The sequence below is a fragment of the Syngnathus acus genome, chromosome 12 (genome assembly GCF_901709675.1).
Source record: "Syngnathus acus chromosome 12, fSynAcu1.2, whole genome shotgun sequence".
In the NCBI taxonomy this organism is placed as follows: domain Eukaryota; kingdom Metazoa; phylum Chordata; class Actinopteri; order Syngnathiformes; family Syngnathidae; genus Syngnathus; species Syngnathus acus.
This window is the reverse complement of record NC_051097.1, coordinates 8,545,515-8,565,342: the sequence shown is the minus strand read 5'-3', so window position 1 is coordinate 8,565,342 and position 19,828 is coordinate 8,545,515. Positions and strand designations below refer to the sequence as shown.

At 43.9% G+C, this 19,828-nt stretch overlaps 1 protein-coding gene and 1 long non-coding RNA gene across 3 annotated transcripts in view; one reads left to right on the top strand and one right to left on the bottom strand.

Moving 5' to 3' along the window:
- Positions 1-19,828, top strand: part of bcr (BCR activator of RhoGEF and GTPase) — a 36,923-nt gene that overhangs the window by 9,951 nt on the left and 7,144 nt on the right. For both annotated transcript variants that reach the window (XM_037265415.1, XM_037265414.1), the window contains 9 exons: positions 11,907-12,091; positions 13,847-13,951; positions 14,113-14,298; positions 16,035-16,142; positions 16,560-16,620; positions 16,704-16,756; positions 16,861-17,001; positions 19,373-19,494; positions 19,647-19,812. In XM_037265415.1, the coding sequence (XP_037121310.1) occupies positions 11,907-12,091; positions 13,847-13,951; positions 14,113-14,298; positions 16,035-16,142; positions 16,560-16,620; positions 16,704-16,756; positions 16,861-17,001; positions 19,373-19,494; positions 19,647-19,812 (1,127 nt within the window). The remainder of the gene's footprint in view (positions 1-11,906; positions 12,092-13,846; positions 13,952-14,112; positions 14,299-16,034; positions 16,143-16,559; positions 16,621-16,703; positions 16,757-16,860; positions 17,002-19,372; positions 19,495-19,646; positions 19,813-19,828) is intronic.
- Positions 16,852-19,789, bottom strand: LOC119131192. The gene is made up of 3 exons (XR_005099607.1): positions 19,698-19,789; positions 19,342-19,474; positions 16,852-18,754 (listed from the first exon to the last, which is right to left on the bottom strand). It is a non-coding gene; the product is annotated as an uncharacterized LOC119131192 (long non-coding RNA).

Below are 19,828 nucleotides of genomic sequence, written 5' to 3'. Positions count from 1 at the left end.
TTTCGTTAAAGTGCGCTTCTACCACCAGGTTGACCTCTGTAAAACAAATCTATAGCTATAGCTAGTGCCGACTGTTTGCGCCTGAAAAGAAAATTGATTAAGCGCGTTACCGAAACACCACGGCAACAAATATTCATAAGTGTATTGATCTTTTAAGTGGATTCATAGCGAGGTCAGCCATCAGACCACCTCTATGAATCTATCAGTTGACGGCGTTGCGATGGGAAAGCTTTCACCTTCATGCGGTGCACCCTCATTTTGTTACAGCTGAGCCGCAGAAGAGAAATCCCTTCAAGGATCATGAAATTGTAAAAGGAATCTATTTTTACACCATGCGACTGGACATAAAATGGCAAATGCACGTCACGTGCAAGAAATGAGCAGCGCCGAATGAACGTCTAATTAAATCTGGCCTTGTGGTTGTGGCACAGTGCTAATGGTGACTTTTATATATCCAAGTCGGCATGAGCGTGCAGAGCGAGGACATAAAACGAATCTCATGAAAATTAAACGTCTTTATTTTGTTAACTCCAGCAGGAGTTTAGCATATTTAGGATTATTTGGTTCGACATTTTCTCGCAGGGATCTCAAAAATGTTTTGCTTGGATTGCCGTTGAGTCAGTTAGCAAAACAGAATAGCTAGCTGTTAGCTCTCGAGCGCCGTGTCCAATTATCAAGACAAAATTGATTGATGCTACTTTTGCTGCTTCCCCGAGTGGGAAATTACCCAGTTAAACCTGTACTGTGTGTGTGGAGTGGGAAAGCAACATTTGACCCAGCGTCCTCATGCTAGTCGACATACGTTATTTACTATAACACGCACACGCATTGTTGGCACTTTTATAGGTCCATATTGTGAATGAAGAATGTCCTTCAGTATTCTGTCAATGCAAAACATACCTATGGCGCTAAGTCACATAGCATTTAAAAACATGTGATGGATAATTGTCATTTATAGCATCACTTATCAAAGTCAAAGTCTGCTTTATTGTCAATTTCTTCACATGCCAAGACACACAAAGAAATCGAAATAACGTTCCCACTATCCCACGGTGACAAGACATAGTACACAATATACATACAAGTAAACAACCCCAAAAAATAAAAACAAGAAGGCACAAACAATGAATAAATAAGAGTAAATGGTTATGGTTACACGTTTCCGGGTCGTGTTGTTGTGGTAGTTCTGGATGTCTGAAACATTTTGACTTTAGGGACTTTTCAGAGAGACTTGTCTAGCTCAGATTAAAATGAATGTGGCATCTTGCCACAAATACTGCTGGAGCCTTTTTTCTGTCAGCCTCAGTGTTGTGATCAGAGTGACTAAATCTTCCCCACCGCCTGTGAGGATGTCTGCATGTCTTTATACGACTTAAAGATGATTTGCCTAAGAAGCTAGTTTTGGGAAAAAAAACAAAAAACATTCATATGCCTGGAGTGTATTCTTGAATTATTGTTGCTTACAATGTAGCAGATAAAAACAGCCCCCTCCCTGTCCCACTTTCAATAACTTTAAATATTTTAGATGTTTGACAATTTAACAGCAATAAAAAAAACAATTATTTATATTTATTATTTGTTTATATATAAAACTAAGATTTTTTTATGACTGAATATTATATATTTTTCGTCTTATTTATTGCAGTGCCTAGGAAATGTTAAGATGAACATTTTAAATCCCCCCCTTAGATGCATCTTCGTCTCTCTCCTCACTCTGTCCATCACTTTACTTTTAAAATTCATGTCCCCCCCCCCCGCTGAACATCTTACGTAAGTGAATTAAAACGCAATGCAGCGCTTCATTTTTCTGGGGCTTTTTTCATCGTGGGAGTTCTCTCCAGCAAGGGAGCGCATCTGATTCGGCCGTGAATCTGCATGTTTCGGACATGATTCAGCATAACCTTAATGTGAATCTCCGCCCCCCCCCCTTTTCAAAATGCCTTTCATTTCAGTGAGACACAATGCCGTAAGACTTTGTGTGTGCATATTCAAGCACTTAAAAGCGAGGTCTACTAAGAATATCCCTACTGAAACATTCATCCATCTTGCTGACTTAACAGCTTGTGTAATTTAGAGCAGCTAAGGTTAAGAGTGATTGTGTTAACTGGATTTGGATCAACTGCACGACATTTTCTATTGCCATTTCCACACCAAAGACAAATCTTGCTCCTTCTACTAAATTTTATCGTTTTTAAAAGGAAAGAATAACAAAATTGGCCTTTTTTTTTAAAACTAGCTAACGTGTTGAATTCCATGACTCAGCAAGTTTGAGTTTTGCTAACTCCTGGATCATGCTTTGTCTCCCTTTGAGTAATAAATTAATCAATCATTATATATTTGTAATTGTTATCGGAATTTTACTCTACCAAATATCGGAATCTGTCGGACTTTCCTGGTCATGAGGCATTTCTAGGTCTGTTTTGAAATGTCTCAAAATTTGATGTTGTGATGAAGATGAACTGAATGTCACGGCGCTTTCCCACGACCTTCTAGATTTCTTCTATGACCACCCTTACTCACCCCCCTCCTCCCCCACTTACCTTTGTATTTGAATCGTCCCTAGTTTTGGGTATCAGTGGCCTACCATCGACGAAAAGTGGGTCACTCGCGGGTCTCGGCGAGCCATTATTTGTCGTCACTCGAGTGTAGCGAAGCCCCGCTGGCCTTTGTCTCACTTCTCAAAGGATAATAGTCTCCCTCTCTTTGCCCCCCCCCGGCCGTCCGTCCGTCCTTGACCACGGCTTGACTCAGCGCCACCTCAGGCTCACTGCCAAGGGCCCGCTGTTCAGTGCTAAAAGGTGAATTACTCTAGCAAAATTGTCATTTCGTCCATGCGTGTTTGTTTACTAATTTGATTGACTTCCTAATAGGAGATGACGAGCTTGCTTTCGTACAAGGGAAAACAGAGAATACCATGCGTTTGGGGCATTCAAGGAAGAATGTAAACTGAGAACTGTCGAGTGATTTTAAAAAGTCCAAAGTAAGCCGAGGTCACGAGTCCAATTACCGCACGCTCCTTTTGAGCACCCTTGCATTTTTAGTCGATCGTTCATCTTTCTGACAGTATTTTCCTGTCAAGACAAGGACCCTATTGATTTCTCCTTGGTTCTGTTTATAAGCAGTGCTATGCAAAAGAAAATACTGCCGAGTAGAGGAGTCGGGCCAAAGGACCCCTTGGCACTCCAATGCATAGAATGTTGATCCAGGATGACTGCCATGTCCTTGAAGGATATTTTTCATAATTGTTTGGTAATTCATGAATTCAGTTTAGTTTTGCGTGGCATGTCAATGGGAAATCGAAGGTAATACAGTAAAAAATAACACAGTAGAGCACCTCGCAGTGATTTCGCTCAGTAAAACAGATGTAAATATTGCAAGCGGTACACTCGAAGCGCTAATTTGAGTTAATTGTTTCCATGCGCTCGGCTTCCTCTCTTGCCCTCGTAGATAAAACGCAGTGTGAGCTGGATATGGGTCAGACCACCTCCTTTGACATGCATTGTGTGAGTTTTGAGAGTGTGTGTGTGTGTGTGTGTGGTGCACTGAGATCGCAGCAGTTTATTTCTGCTCAGTGTCACGGCGACACTATTAAGGTACAACGCGATTGTTCCGACGGCTCACACTCAAATGATAAAACTTGTTTGAAAAAAATATATAAGTCAAGGCTGTCCCAGGAAAAAAAAAAAGGATTAGGTTTCCGTTCAGACCCTGTAAGGGCACATTATATGAAGAAATAGTTCTGGCTCATGCGCATTCTTCCCCTTTGGTCTCCTTCCAGCCGCCATCCTTCAGACGCTTCAGCTGGCAGATAGGCACAACAGCCACAAGGGAATCGTTGCAGTTGTGGTCACTCAAAGTTGATTTGAGGACCTTCGGGAGTCTCGGGCTTTAATTTGATTTTTGTTCTTGGGGCCATGCTATTTTCAGCCCGTTTGTGATTTATTTCGCTTGCCTACACTTTAGCCTCTTTGTAAACGGCCTTTTTGTGAGGGCTGCAGAGGCGAGTTGCGGTCAAGTCGTTCATGTTCCCTGGAATAAAAAAAATCAAAAATCATTCGAGCCACAACTTAAAGAATGGAAGGCAAAATTCTTGGAGTACCTGATACAGTGCGAATGTCCCGACTTAGCAGTTTTGGAGTGTTTGTGAAGTGTTTTAAATTGGTGACAAACTGCATACTATATCTTCTCTTTAAAAATACAAAACACAAGCGGCCCAGGGATCATCGCAGCCTTGTGGAAGAGAAGATGCTAAAAATACTCCGCTGCATCCCGCTGTGTGTTAGCATCTCTTGTTTGTTTACCTTTGTGCATACGCTTGTGTCAGCTCTTCAGGCGTGCCGAGTTTGCCTCTGGGCCATAGAGATGTGTGCTTCCAGCTTAAACGCGTTTGCCTCTCGTGACGACTTAACGCTCCGAGTATTGACGCTCGGAAGAAGAAAATGCTGTCCGCCTATCTGCTTTGCAAGTTAAGCAGGTTGACGGACGGACGGAAGGAATTAGTAGCTCGCTTACAAGGGACGTCAATCACAAAGAGCGGTCGGTTGAGTCGACGGTATTGAACACAAACAGGAAGTGGGTAACAAAATAAAATCGACAACAAAGGTTAAGAGACAGCTTTGAGATTGATCGTTTGGATTTATTAGGTGGTGTGTGGTTCATACGTAGCTAAATCCTTTTTTTGACGTTTGGTAGTCTTGGCTTATCCCCTGTGCTTCCATCTTGCTAAACACACACACACACACGGTGGTTTGCTGCGTCTGATTCATTGTCACACATACGCCTCACAGGCATGATGACTACTTTGTTCTTCTACTGCAGTTCCTCCTCTCGAGCTGTCTGCCGCGCCATGTGGCATTTTCGTGTGTGTGTGTGTCTGTGTGCGTGTTATATTTGTATCTTTCGTGCGGCACAGCCCTCGGCATCCCACCTTTTATTGTGCGGCTATTTCTCTTTCAGTGGCTATTTTGGCTTGACTGCACAAGAAAAATACTCCATTGGCTTTGTGCACATCTGTCTGGCGGTGGAGTAACTGTGCACCATTTCCACGAGAATCCGCCCCACCCCCCACCTGCTCGACCCACCGCACGTGCACACACCCTTTGAGAATTTGTCTTTGTGTGAATGTGTACAGCAAGCCCGAGGCCACTCACTGCGAACACTTGACTCGAATAATGCGTGACGTTGATTTCATTTTTTTTCTCATTTCATTTTTGTTGTCTTGGCTTTGCAAGGCTTCTTAAGTGCCTATTGGTCAGACATTTTAGTCAGGCTCCAGAGTTCTCATGATTATTTCCTCCAAGCCATCCTCAATGCGTTCTCCACGTAAACATGGCTTCAAACATTGTTTTATTTTCCCAACAGCTTGATTGCACTCCATTTCACAGATTCACCACCATTGTGTTTCTTGTTTTTCTTTGTGGCATAGGAAGCAGACACTGAGATTTCGAATTTTGTAAGTGGATCAAAAATGAGAATGGAATTCAGTCAAGGCTGTTTGTTTTTTTAGTCAAAAAAAAAAGGTGGATTTTTGCGTTCACCCTTGAAACCGTGTTAGCGTGTTAGCTACGAGAGGACGGATAGCTACAAGCGCTCTAAAAGCACGTTACATGGCTGAATGCTCGCTTGTATATTGAAATAGCAGCCCTGGGCGTGCATCTCTATATATGCGATGCCATGCCCTCACCTGCTTGTGGTGTCACGTTACATAAGCATGCTAATGTTACCGCTAGCGCCACAATAGTATAAAAGCAAAACAAAAGCCGGGAAAAGACGAGTGGGGGGCCTTAAGGTGACAAAAGATGATACACATCATAGAGTGAGGGAAATGTGGTTAGAGACAGTTTCCTTATTATGTCTTTGAGCCCAAAATGTATATGTTTCCCCTCAAGGCACCAGACAAGAAAGTCACATGATTCCTTTGTGTGTCTCTTGAGTACGGTGGAAAAGTGACGAGCACTTCTGCCTCACACTTTTCAGGTTCAGGTTTGAGTCTGCTCCTGCCTTCCTTGTTGGAGCCCTATAAATAAAGGCTTTTTTATTTATAGTGTCCAGCCTGAGTGCCTGGAGCTGGAATTCGTAGTTTTGATTAATATTTAACCCTCCTAAGAGCACCAAGCAGTACTCAAGGTCCTTTTTTTTTTTGGTATGGTTTTGTTCACATGTTCATTGAAGGACGATTAATAGAGTGGTCAGATAAAAACATATATTTTTTTAAATGTGCGTATGACTTTTTATGTCATCTGAACTGACAGATTTCATTTGTTAATCTTAATCAATTACCGATGTATTAGCTTTGCTAGATTAAAGCGTGGCTGAAGGACACAAAGAATGATCGTTCCATCTGTTCTTCATAAGTCTGTTTTCTGTTTATTTTCTTCAAATAGTTTCTCTCTGCTTAAGCCATGTATTACGATTACATAATCCACCTTTCCTCTTCAGTGCATTATTAATGAGAAAGAGAGTAGGCAAGACTGTAAACATGCCACGGACGCTATTTCATAAGTGTGCTTCGGTTGAGAGGTTAAAAATGCGGTCCGGGACCAAAAAGATGTGGGTTTGATTCTGTCGACCGGCACGGCGATATCTAATCTGGGGGTTCTGTGGAAAAAAAAAAAAATCTACAGCGATGAAGCAGGATCTCTTGTGTGTTAGCCACACATGCTAAGTGCTATGCTAATCACTCTAAATATGAAATTGCTAATGGAAATTCAGAGATTAAATGCATCCAATAATAAATACCAAGTGTGTATTATGAGGTTTGTTAGTTCACAACATTCTCTGTAGATGTTTCGGAAAGTTCGGCTTGATTAGGATAATCAAAAATATCCAAGTTTGGAAATTCTAATGGTACCAATTAAAATAATTGTCCTTCCCTCTTCTAATGAGGACAAGCGCTCTCGAAAATGGAAGGACAGATGCGCTCAACATGCAAATACGTTATTCCTACGATCATGTTCTTGTACCTCGTAGGCGTGAATTTGATCAGACATTGTTTGTGGGAGGGCGAGTGTAAGATACGTTGCCTATCTGTGAAGGCTTTTATCTCCATAATGACTCCACGTGAGTGTTGGATGCAGGTAATATGAAGCCGGGATGCTTCAAGCTGGCAGACAGTCAGACTGGCGCTGTGCCAGTTTCAGGACGCTTGACTATACCGGAGGAGACGATCCGAACCCATTACATATTCACTCGGGATACTTTTTTTTTCTCAACCACTTTACGACTAATCGTCGTGAATAAACTTTGTCTTTCAGTCTGGCAGGGTACCTAATTGCAAAAGAAATGCTCTCCTTGTTGGTGGTGGTAACCCTCGGCAACGGTTCCCCGGGAGACTGGCTTTGGCAAATCTCTATGGCCTGTTTAGCAAATTCCTAATTCGTGTCCCCTGAACGGCGCGGGCATAAAGCGCCGGCGGTTTATGGCCCTGAGCTGCAATGATGCGGCGCCTTGTGTTTGACCAGAGATTAAGCCGATTGAAGCTCTTTGTGCTGCCTCGGCTGTTTGTCCGCGATAAGTGTCCCGACCGCAGGCCTTCGCGTCTCAAAGCCCTTCTGCGCTCGTTCGTACACGAGGCATGATTTAAAACAGGATTTACAACATGGGAAACGGTTTGGACGAGGTGTGGCGACCCCTGTGCTCAGGTTTAAACATTTGTCAACTTCCAAAAATATGCAGAAATATTGCCAATTCCATAACTGAAACAATTGGACTGATGACGCCAAGAAATAAATTCAAAAATGTCATTGCAGCCATTATGCTCTGTCAGGAAATGAACCAGCCTAACGATGAGTGATTTTTATTGACTTCTAATCAGATTACGGATTATAAAAAAAAAAAAAAGGAAAATCAAATCATGTCGCACAAGACTGTCTGTGTGGAAGCACACGCTGCCTTTTTGGAACAATTTCTTACTTCAAAAACAACGCGTCAGCCTGATGTTTGTCTTGGAGAGGATCTCAAGAGCAAGTTACCTGCGATACAAAACTCCCGGGATTCCCTTTCTTGGTCTCTGAGGTGAAACCACAACAGGAGCTAAATGCAAAATGTAAACACAAAAGACATGATGTCGAATTCAAGCCATGTCACATTGCTGATACGGCAAACTGTTGGGTGTTCTTGTCCCATCCCTCCATAAAAAAAAAGTGATTTGCCCCTGGCAGACTTTCAAAGTACAGAGTGTTGCTTATGGTTGGTTAGAGTGGGTGAAGTACCCCCCCCCCCCCTCCTCTCTCAGCACGATCAAAGATAAAGTAAACGTGGAAACATGCAATTAGCGTCTCAATCCGATCCATCCTTTCTATTTTTACCCAACGCATTTAAAACCCACACGACTTGCGAATGTTTTTGCACACAGCCGTGCAGATTCAAGTGGCAGCTTTCAGCGTTGCTAAATGAATGAGCCGCCCTCGCAGCATCACACTCCGCCGCCACGGTGCTCATGATCCATTTTGAAGAGGGCGGACCTCAAAATTGATCACCACCGACGCGGACCGATTTAACCAAAACAAAAGTGTGACAAAAGCATATCCTGACGCAATAGCGAGCAATGTGTTGGTAGACCAGGAAAGAAAAGAAAAAAGAATGTTCAGCAATATTAGCTTTTTTTTTTGAAGACATGATTTGAGGTTTATTCTCTCTTCTGACTTAAACCAAAGCGTCTTCCATATTTCACTAGCTTTGCCAGTCGAAAGTGCGTTCCATAGTTGAGATGGTAATTTGCCACGCTGTATTATTAATCAGAGTTTCTGCTGCAATTTGAACTCTCTCATAATAACGCCTGAGGCCGGCTCCTGCGTAATGAGGCTTTTTCCAACAAGACTCCAGCGCTTGACAGTGAAGACACGACAGACGCTTATGGAATCAAAGGTTTCTCCGGCAGCGGGTGCGTGTTTCCAGACCGCGTTCTCCTCGAAAGCGATCAAAAGGAAGCTGGAGAGCAAAGAGCGCGATCTCACGAGGATGTAAAACACTGTCCCGGGGAAGATGACAGAACTTCCACACACTGTTGTGTGTTTTGGGAGATGGACTCCCAACCCGTCAATCACGATTCCAACTGGACTCAACTGGACTTGTTGGGGAGATATGACCTGTTTTATTTTTTCTCATCACTAAAGTGCAGGTATTCACTTTGTGTGGCCCCCTAATGAGGAAAAAACACATTTATCAAATTAACAGCCATCAAGTGCCTGCAACCACTCGGGGGGGGGACCAGAATCATTGCGCTCAAATTCATTTAATATCCTGTCGAGTGTCGACGCCCCCCATCTTCGCTCTCTCCTAGACTTTTTTTTTTTCTTACTTCATTGCCTCAGGTTTTCACGGTCACTACCAGCCCCCCACTGCTTGGTGTTAAATTGTCTTTAAATTGGATACTTAAGGGGATAAAGGAACCTCGCTCACACTATACATGAACCTGTTTTCAAGGCACAGGGATGTAAATTACCGCCTTAGTTTGGCTTGTAAATTGCAGTTCAGTGATAAGCGGATTTTTGTTTCATCTCCGTTCACTACCATTGACGGATATAGACGTCAAAGATCCATTTTAACTAGGCCGGTGGTATTTTGTGGGGGAGTCCTTTTACCAAATTGGCTTTATTGACTAAGGGGAAATTAAATTCCGCTTTAGTGTGTTTTGAGCATGCTAAGAGTTCTTTTTAAGATGGAAGATTAGCCGAGACAATCCACAGGGCCTCTGATCTGAATTGTACCACTTGGGTGGGGGGGGTGCATTAATGTGAAAGCTTGTGTGTGTGTATGAGGGTTGTGACTATATTAGCAGTGTTAAGATGACTGTTTTCCTCCCAGAGTCCCATAAAGGTGACGGCGCCTTGAACAGATTTATGGCAGCCATGTTGAGTGCCTAAGGGCAGGGGTGGCGGAGGGGACCTCATTGAGAATCTCGCGCCCCCCTCTGTCTTTCATTTTCTCTCAAGCTTCATTTTCCCCATCTTCTCTTTGTTAATAATCATTTCCTCACTGATGAGACTTGAGAATCAGCAGCGGCTTGTGTCGTCTCCTTCTGCCATTTTTCTGTTTACTTCCACCCCCCTTTATTTTTTTTATTCTCCCTCCAGGCAACGCTTGTCTTCTTTGTGCGAAGGTCACAGCTCTCTTGGTCTCAGTTGAACTCAGACAAGCCTTTTAATTGATGCTTAGCTCATTTATGGCTTTACGCTAATGCACTTTTGTGTGTGTGTGTGTGTGTGTGTGTGTGTGTGTGTGTGTGTGTACGTAGCCATTATGGCTCCGAGCCAAAACGTGTTCGTCACCATGTAAACCTTGGACGAGGAATGTGGGCGTGTTTGGACATTGATTGGTACGCTGCTTTTATTTTTATGCTTCAATGCAGAATTTGGAAGAAATCAATGCCTTGTCGGTCTTTCATGCAATCTGTTGGGAATTTTTTTTTTTGCTCTCTAGGCTTTTCTGTAGAGGGGGGTGGGGGGTTCGGAAGACACGAAGCGTGGGAGGAGGGGAATGTATGGAAGATATTGTGCTGCGAGGAGCATGAGGATGCCAGCTGTATGTGCCGCATCATCAGAGAAGGTTTAAAACAACACATTTTAGAGTGGCCTGCTTTTCATTGGACGATAATCTGCATAAATAAATACAAAATGCAAATTAAATTAAAAAAACAACGACTGGTTGGCGGTGTTTGGCTTTTTTGGTCGTTTCCACGGAGAGGCACGTAAATATTCCTCTGAAGCATTTAGTCAACATCGCCATGATTCATTTGTCACTTTTTCTTTCCATATTTAATTGACACTTGAGCATTTTTATTCACCATTGTGGTTTAAGCTCCCAGTCTGTGCTGCGTTAAAACCATGAGGTGGTCGCTGGCTCTAAAAAAAAAAAAATGTTGTATGGATGCTCTGTTTTTGGCCTGCGGGCACTAAAAGGCATTCCACACACAAACAGGCTCAGTGTGTCCCGTGACGACGTTTTTCCAAAGCTAGGTGGAAGGAATATGAAGTTGTGTAGCTATTTTGGAGAAACTGCATTGGCCTGATATTTCCAGACCCGCATTTGTGTTTTATAAATTCCACCACGATTACTTGTAATGGTAATACTTGTTAAGTTCTGGTTTGGTTCAAGGTTCGATTTTTTAATTTTTGTCTAGAGGTTAACTAGACAAACACACGTAGCCTCTATGTTGGACCAGCATGGCAGACCCAGTGGGCAGCCACCACCCACAGCCAGTCGCGAGTATTTGGACCAAACGGTGGGCGGGCTGAAGGTCACATGTTATCTGGATGCACACACACATTGTTTTTGTCTCTTTTAGGGACCCGACATTAAGAAGGTGGAGTCGCTTTTCCGCTAATCGTTGGCGGATCTCACCTTGCATCGCTATGACTCTGTGTCCTTGAAGAAATCACTGAGCAAGTGTAGACAAATTTGAACTAAAAAAAATAGACAAATGTTTTGTCTGTTTGTTTGTCAAACATCAACTTTTGTCCATTAGATTTGTTTCATTAGATTATTATGACTGTTAGCATAAGCTACGTTTTGATCAGACTAAGGACTCTTATTTCGATTGGTCGAGAAGGAATTTTCTGTTTGCCTTCATTTTATCAGTCAAGAAGAAAAATAGTACCTTGCTTCTAACCCAATTTAGGATTTCCTGAGCTTGTTGAAGGTCTGCACGCTACTTAGCGGGCTCTCGTTCTTGCGCTTATCTGCAAAGTGTTTATGTGATTAGTCAGCGCATGGGAGGCCAGACCGGCTTTTTGGAGAAGTGATGCTTTGTTGAAAGTAGAGTAGTGGGAGGCGGCGAGTTAAATATTATTGGTGACTCTTTCAAAGATGCTTGAAGTTTTCCCCTCGGATGCTTTCCCAAAACTGCTGACACACGCCTCCAGGAGCTATTTTAACTCTCCAAAAATGTTTTTGTGTGTGATTGACAGATGGCCATTACACCGGGACTCCACCGTCTTACGGTTACGATGCCGACCGCGCCGAGGAGCAGCGGCGGCACCACGACATCCTGCCGTACATCGACGACTCGCCTTCTTCGTCACCTCACCTGAGCTCCAAGAGCCGAAGCAGCCGGGATACCCTCTCGTCGGGATCGCTGGAGTCCTCCAAGTCGGTCAGTATTTATGAGTTTGCTCGTATGCAATTACCTGGTCCTGGTTCCAGTTTTTCATATATTGGTGGAACGATTTGATTCGATTCAGTGCCCTGGATGATTGACAGCTCATATTGGAGCGAAAGCCTCTAACCGTGCAGTTGTGAATTGACAATAATTGTCAACACTTCCTTTGACCTCAATACGTTCAGGAAGTAGGCTAATCTACTTTTACAGCAATCCAGTCTCAGCTGTAAATTGACGAGGAATCGAATCTGTCATTTGGGAGGATCTCTGCCTGACTTGCAGCCTCGGGAGCTGTCATCCGCAGATGGAAGTCATCCTTTTCCCCGGAGGCGGGCTGCTTCTCAACTCAGACACATTTAACGCGGAGTAAAAATTCCCAGATGAGCGAGTGCTTCCTTTAGAATGGGGGGGTGTCACGAGATAGGCTAATAGCGCCTCTTGCTAGCGTGCCCTTGGAAAAAGTAATCACATCAGTGGTCATGAAGCAATATCAGCCCTACCAATAAATGATGACTCCGAGGGCAGCCCACCTTTGACCTTGTCCCGTTTTTTGTATAAACAGGAGAAGAGATTTAGCCTAGATGAAATTCCCACAGTCAGAGTTAGCGTAGCCTTGATTTGCCCTTGTACAGCCGCCACATGCCCGTCCGCCAGTCTGCTTGGCCGACTGAGTCAGAACTCAGGCGAGCTGCGATTGGCTCTTTCTAGAGTTGAGGCTTGATGACGTCCTTGTGATGAGTCATCACCATCTGAGAAATAGAAATAGTACTCCCAACTCGGCTCAATCTCGATGGAGGTGGTCAGATGTTTTATGTGGGCTATGTGGTCTTTTTATTGAGTTTTAATTAAAAAAGTTCTTCCATGACATTTCTTATGTGAGCTTTTTTTTTTTTTCTTTAAGTGATCATCAGAATGTGCAATCTCGTCAGATTTTCAGGCTCTTCTTATTTACTGACAATGAAATCACTGTGAAATTAAGTAAGCAGAAATAATTCCAGGTTGAGGAAAACATCACCATATTCTGGCTGGAGCCAGACAGGCCAGACACGCCGAGCGATGGGCAAAAATCTCGTTAGGGATTTCAACAAGCAAGGGTTGTCGGAAGTGGGATGCTAAACGGCTTAGACTACGAGAAATAGAAATGTTGAACGCTTAATAAAATGCATAACGGGGGCCATGGATTGCAATTCGAGCGTTTGTCGGGGCTGACGTTCTCCCGCACTTTGCGGGAAAGGGAAGCAGAGGTTAGCAATAATATTATTACCATCGATGCTGCTCCGTTTCCAAACGCGTCTCCTGAGCTGCAGCTACTGTGATGGGCATTTCAATACATTTGAATAATTTGATGCCAATGTTTGACTCTGAAAATTATTTGGTGCACTTCTGTATTGTACTTTTTGTTCATATCGTGTGTGTGTCTTTTCTCATTCATTCACACACAGGTATTTATACAGCAACCTTCCTCCTCCTCTGGGACATCCTGCCTGTTTGAGTTATTTCAAAGTTCACGGCAAAGCAAGGCAGCCCGAGGAATCTCGCTATCTGTCTGTCTGTTTTCTTTCATGATCGTTCTCCTCGGCGAGCTTTGACCGGCCCCGCGGCGGCGGGGAAGTCAGGATGAAGGATTTCTAGAAAAAGCGTAGCGCTCCTGATTATGTTTGGCTGTTATATATTGAACATGTTTGGTCAGAAAAAAAAGAAAAAAAAACCTAAGGCGTGTATTTTAATGGGTGTCTGTCTGTGTTGTAGACGGAATGTGACCTGGAGAAAGGTTTGGAAATGAGGAAATGGGTCCTGTCTGGGATTTTGGCCAGCGAAGAAACATACCTCAGTCACCTGGAGGCACTGCTGCTGGTGAGATTGCACACACACACACACGACTCATTTCCTCTATTTACCAATCGTCGCTAGATCAGTTACTCATCCAGTCTGAGATATTTTAAAACTTTGGTCCATAAAATCTGCCAAGAATGGAAAACGTTGTCCTAATTGAGATCTCTGTGTCATATTTTCAGCCCATGAAGCCTTTGAAAGCGGCGGCCACCACGTCGCAGCCCGTGCTCTCCGTGTCCCAGATCGAAACCATCTTCTTCAAAGTGCCTGAGCTCTACGAGATCCACAAGGAGTTCTACGACGGCCTCCTGCCCCGCGTCCAGCAATGGAGCCATCATCAGAGAGTCGGGGATCTCTTCCAAAAACTGGTGAGGCTCCTCGCAAACTATCACGCCGATGATGTCACAGCCGCACGTAGAAGACCCGCCCGCTCCTCTTCATCACTCCCACAGCGTCTCAATTAACCCGCCACAGTGAATCGGTTGTTAATTCCCTAAATGCTGTTGGCCTCATTCGGCCCTCTTTTTTTTTTTTATCCGGCCCTCTCACTCTTACAGACTCTCATGCTCTAGCGCACAGAGGGAGGCGCAAGCTTGTTTCACAATGCTGCCTTTTTTTGGCCTCGTGCAGCTGAGACCGCCGCTGCTCTGTGTGTGTGCTTTGTGTCTCAAAGACACAGCTCTCTCACACTCACTCGCTGGCTCTCGTCGAATATTTCTTCCCTGCCATCTCGTTACCTTCCTTCCTGCCTTCACTCAGCCAAAAATTAATCTCGTACGAGGGCGATGTTGCAGTTTAGCCCGAAAGTGTTGACGCAGCACTAAAATAATTACATCTCCCTTCTCCATTGCTCGACAAAAAAAAAAAAAAAAAACCTGGGCTAAGTTTAACGGCCTTGACCTCTGTGGAGCAGATGTACTAAAATGTTATAGTGTAAAATATGACCTGATTACGAACAGACGGCTTGTGACCCGTGGGAAGTACTCGGAACGCCATTCTACCTGCATTTCCGGGAGGGGAGGGGTGGAGGTGGCGCACCAGCGACCATCCCACCATTTTCCGCTCAAGCGTGATGTAATTACAGTTTCAAGCTCCACAGTGTCTAATCAATCATTCACTCCTCTTTGACACAAAATGTCGCTGACGAGCATTTACTTGCACGGATTCTTCCGCTCTCCCTTCAGCTGCCGCTCATTTGCGCATTTTACCATAAAATAAAAGTCGACACAACAGCGGCCGCATTAGAGGATGAGATTAGATGAGTGCCGAAGGAGCGAGGAACGTAGGCGGGGATTTTTAAGGGGGAGGCGTCTCGAGCCGAGTAAGGGTGGCAAGTGGATTTAAGGATCGTAGCTTTGACGGGCTTAGGGATCATGAAACATCAGAAGCAGGAGGAGGTAGAGAAGAAGCAAAGCGTCGGTGACAAGTCATGAGCACGAGCAAGCAAGCTGAAAATAGCGTTCAATTACACCGCCGCTGCTGCTCCTATATGCAAAATGAAACTTTTTATTACTATTTTAAGTGTGTTTCTTTATTTGGTTTGTATTCCCAAAAAAATTATTACAAGTGATCTATTGAGCCATGCGAACAAAAAAAAGAGCACAAACATTGTGTAGCAAACTTGTGACCACACATTCCTCCCTCAATCAATTTTCACACACTGCCGTGACGGCAGAAGCTGGTTGAATTTGGGGTCATCCTGCCATTTCCCTGATTACTCCCATTTGATGCACACTCAGGTTTTTAATACTTTGCAGCGGTCCGGCAAAGGAAATACATCCAAAACGTCCAAGCTCATTTCCAGGCCAGGAAACTCTGCAATTAGTTAAATTATGTCAAATTTCAGCTCCCTAAATGTGCTTTTAGAGCTTCAGTCACACACGCGCTTGGCAGTCGCTATGGCAACGGACACCCTGTGAGGTTGCCGTGGTTACATGCTGTTGTTGTGTCAGTCATATATAAGAAATTATAATTAGGAAGGCGTCACTCACAATGTCCAAACGTATATTTTTCTATGCCAGCTAAATTAAAGAAAAGATGTTTTTGTCCAACCTATAGTGAAAGACAATTTGAGTTGACTAAGATGTGCTCTTCTCTGTTTCAGGCCAGCCAGTTAGGCGTCTACAGGGCGTTTGTGGACAACTACGAGCTGGCGGTGGAGACTGCCGAGAAGTGCTGCCAAGCCAACACGCAGTTTTCTGAAATCTCCGAGGTAAACATTTTCAAATTGGGCTTAAATTGACATTGAAAATATGGAAAAGGGAATCAAGCAGACATTCTTCTTATTATATTATATTATATTATATTATATTATATTATTACTATGAGTCGTACATCTACAACTCTACACTTGATGGAATGAAAAGAAACCGTTTGCAGTCTAATGGCCCACTCATTAGGCAATATGGCTCCCACTTTTTCAAAGCATACATCATCATGGGGCTGCTCTCTCCGTGCACAATGAGCTATTTATCTGCAAGCGTTGTTAATGGAGTGAGGGGTGACGCATGACTCCGAGCCACCCGAGCAAGATGGTGGCTCCGAGGGTGGCATCGTTAACGTGGGAGCGGATGAACGTGATTGAGCGGTCCCGCCGCGCCTTTGTCTCAATTCGCCGTCTTCCAAACAGAACTTAAAGGTGAGAAGCCCCAAGGACTGCAAGGAGCCGACAACAAAGAATTCCCTCGAGGGTCAGTCGTCCTCATTTGTTGTCGTTTTATTGGATTCAATATGGATGGAAATGTTGAAACTTTTTCCTCCGTATTCTCCACAGCTTTGCTTTATAAACCGGTGGACAGAGTGACGCGGAGCACGCTGGTGCTTCATGTAAGTAAAATAAAAAGCCTCGGATAAAATCATGTTTATGTTGGTCATTATTCCGAATTTGATTCAGCGATTCAAAGTTTACATTTTTTCCCCCCCACCCTCAGGATTTGCTCAAACACACTCCCACGAGCCACCCCGACCACCCGCTTCTCCAGGACGCTCTACGCATCTCCCAAAATTTCCTGTCCAGCATCAACGAGGAGTCCACACCCCGCCGCCAGCTGATGACTGTCAAAAAGGGAGAGGTGAGACATTTCAAAGCATTAGCTTCCCCCGCCACTATTTTTGTAAATCCCTTCTCTTCAATTATGTGCGACCTGATGATGTCATAAGCCCGCCCTCCAAATAACCTTGAAATCACCATTAAAACGAGAATAGCTTCTAGCGTGTCGCCAATCTGCAGCCTAACGCGGCGCTCATGCCCTTATATGGTCACACTTTGGTTGGCTGCTCCAAGGAGAAGGGGGGCTCATCCTCCACTTGCCCATTGTGGTTTCCCGAGCGCGTACCCCCCCCCACTGCTCCCTCCCACAACGCTGTCTATCATCCCTTGACATGACTTGATGCACATGATTGGATGCTCCTTGATTGAAAGCTTTCGTGACACGGCCGTACATAATGTCGGTAATGACCCACCAGGCCGCCGCTCCGGCGGGTCGAGCCCTACTTAATTATTCATAAATGGAGGGGGGGGAGCAGTGGGTGAAGGAAAAAAAAAAAAAAACTGAGATGGCTCCTCCCATTTCTTACATGCAGGTTATTACTGCACCCTCTGCAAAGACACACACATTTGCAGCATGCCCCGCCCCCTTTTGTATTCCTACTGGACTCACTTCCATCCCGGTCTGTCCACACCAGACATCAAATATTTATGATAGCTACATGAAAGCTGCACATGGAAATCAATGGTGCTCATTATATTGCTACTCACTGTAGCTTGAGTACAGTATTGGATATGCCCGAGGTTATTAAAGGTTAGACAGACGCCAATTATTGGCCAGTTTGAAGCCAGTGGAGAGGACGCTTCATTAAAATCCAAATGATGATGCTGCCAAATTCTGTTACTGCATTAGATGTGTACCTAATGAAGTGGCCCTCTGTGTACGTAAAGCCCAAATGCACACAGAGCGGCTGGCTCTATTATGTCACGAGCACGTGCGTGTACTCACGCTCCAGCTTGTATAAACACTTGGGCCCAGAGATGTCCCTCCAAGCGTGCGTTGGATTCTAAAAATACATGTGGATTTTGTAAATTCATGCCATTACTCGGGTATACGCTCAGAGAGGCCGCTTCAGGAGACGTCAATATTTAATCTGCGCTCTCTGCAGCCGGGCTTTCTTAGTACACACTGTCCGCATTCCTCTTAGTTTTTTTTTTTTTTTTAAGTTTGTCCTCCCACTAGCTCACGTTTACATTTATCACGACTCGGGCTCAAGACTAGATGTGTAAAAGATGAGTCGTAAAATTATGAGTGAGTGGGACACCCAGGGAATGAATAAAAGCTGCTCTCGAGATTTTTGAGTCCGAGCCAAGTCCTCGCTGACCCTCATTTTATGTTGTTTGCTGCAATCAATTTCCCGTTCGCTTTTGTCCAGTCCATTTTTCTAAACGATGTCCCTCGCAGCCGAGATTTTCATCCGATTTTCATTCTGATCTTTTCCTTGGACCAATTATTGCTTTTCAATGATAAACAAGCAAAGATGGTCACAGAGATTACACGGTGCAACAAAAGATGATGACGACGCTCATTCTCTTTGTCTCAGCCAGACCTCCCTCCTCAGGTGGGAACACTGCGGCGGAGCTCTTTTGTCAGCTCTTTGCTTTCATTGAAAAAAAAAAAAAACAGACACCATATTCTTTTCAGTATGTTCTGGCGGTGACAGTATGTGTTCTTGATGGAGGTGAGGGGGTTGCATCGTTGGGGGTGGAGGAAGAGAGGATGGTGGGAGGACGTGAAGATGATGATGTAATCCCTCCTGAACGTTTGTGATGTCATCCTTTGAGACAAGTAGAAAAACAGAAAACAAATGTTAGTATAAGTTGGTGTCTGGACATAAAGATAGAAGACCAAATGTAATTAAAATAGAAAAAAACACGAGTTATGTAAATTTATATTTATTTATTCTTACCCTAAAGCCGCTTGATAGCACTGTGAAAACATAAATGCTTTCGTATAAGCGTTCAAATCTGGTTTTGTTCTGCTGGCTATAAATGTCATTCTTGTAAAACGTTTATCTTGACCACACCGCCCTCTTTTGATCAGGTTTAGTATTGCAGCCTCATTACATAGTCTGACATCAGTGAGATGGCCAGAACACCCAGAAAAAAAAATCTTACCTTCACTCTCCCCAAAATTACCTTTCACCATTCAGAGAACATTCTTCGAGATATTACATCACATTGATTATTGGAATAAATAGTTTAACCTTTTGTACTTAATAGAGAATCAATGGGGGTCTGTTGTTTCTTTGTTTCGAGTGTCAATGGCTGCAGTATCAAATGTTGGGGTTGTGAAAATTATATTTTTGTTTTTGATTCCTATGTGAAATAGAGATAATGATCCCGTTCAGGAGTGTTTACTTACCTCTGAGCGTGTCTTTGTTTCCAATCCACAGAATCGCCAGTTACTGAAGGACAGCTTCATGGTAGAGCTGGTGGAGGGCGCCAGGAAACTGCGACACGTCTTTCTCTTCACCGACCTGCTGCTCTGCGCCAAACTGAAAAAACAAATTGCAGGGTAAGAAAAAAAAGACAGCTTTTTCGAGAAATTATTCATCCAAGTCAGCACATCTTGAAAACACAACGTACACCATGTTCCAAGGTTTACTCTAAAATCCAACTACAACATAGCAGAAATTTATAAACTGAAACTCCTTTTTTCCTCAACAGTAAAAACCAACAGTATGACAGCAAGTGGTACATCCCGTTAAGCGAGCTCACCTTCCAGGGCCCAGAAGAGGCCGAACCCCTCACAATCCCACAGGTCCCAGATGAAGAACTGGATGCCATGAAGGTGAAGATCTCACACCTGCGCAGTGAGATCCAAAGGGAAAAGGTAAACCAGAAAACAA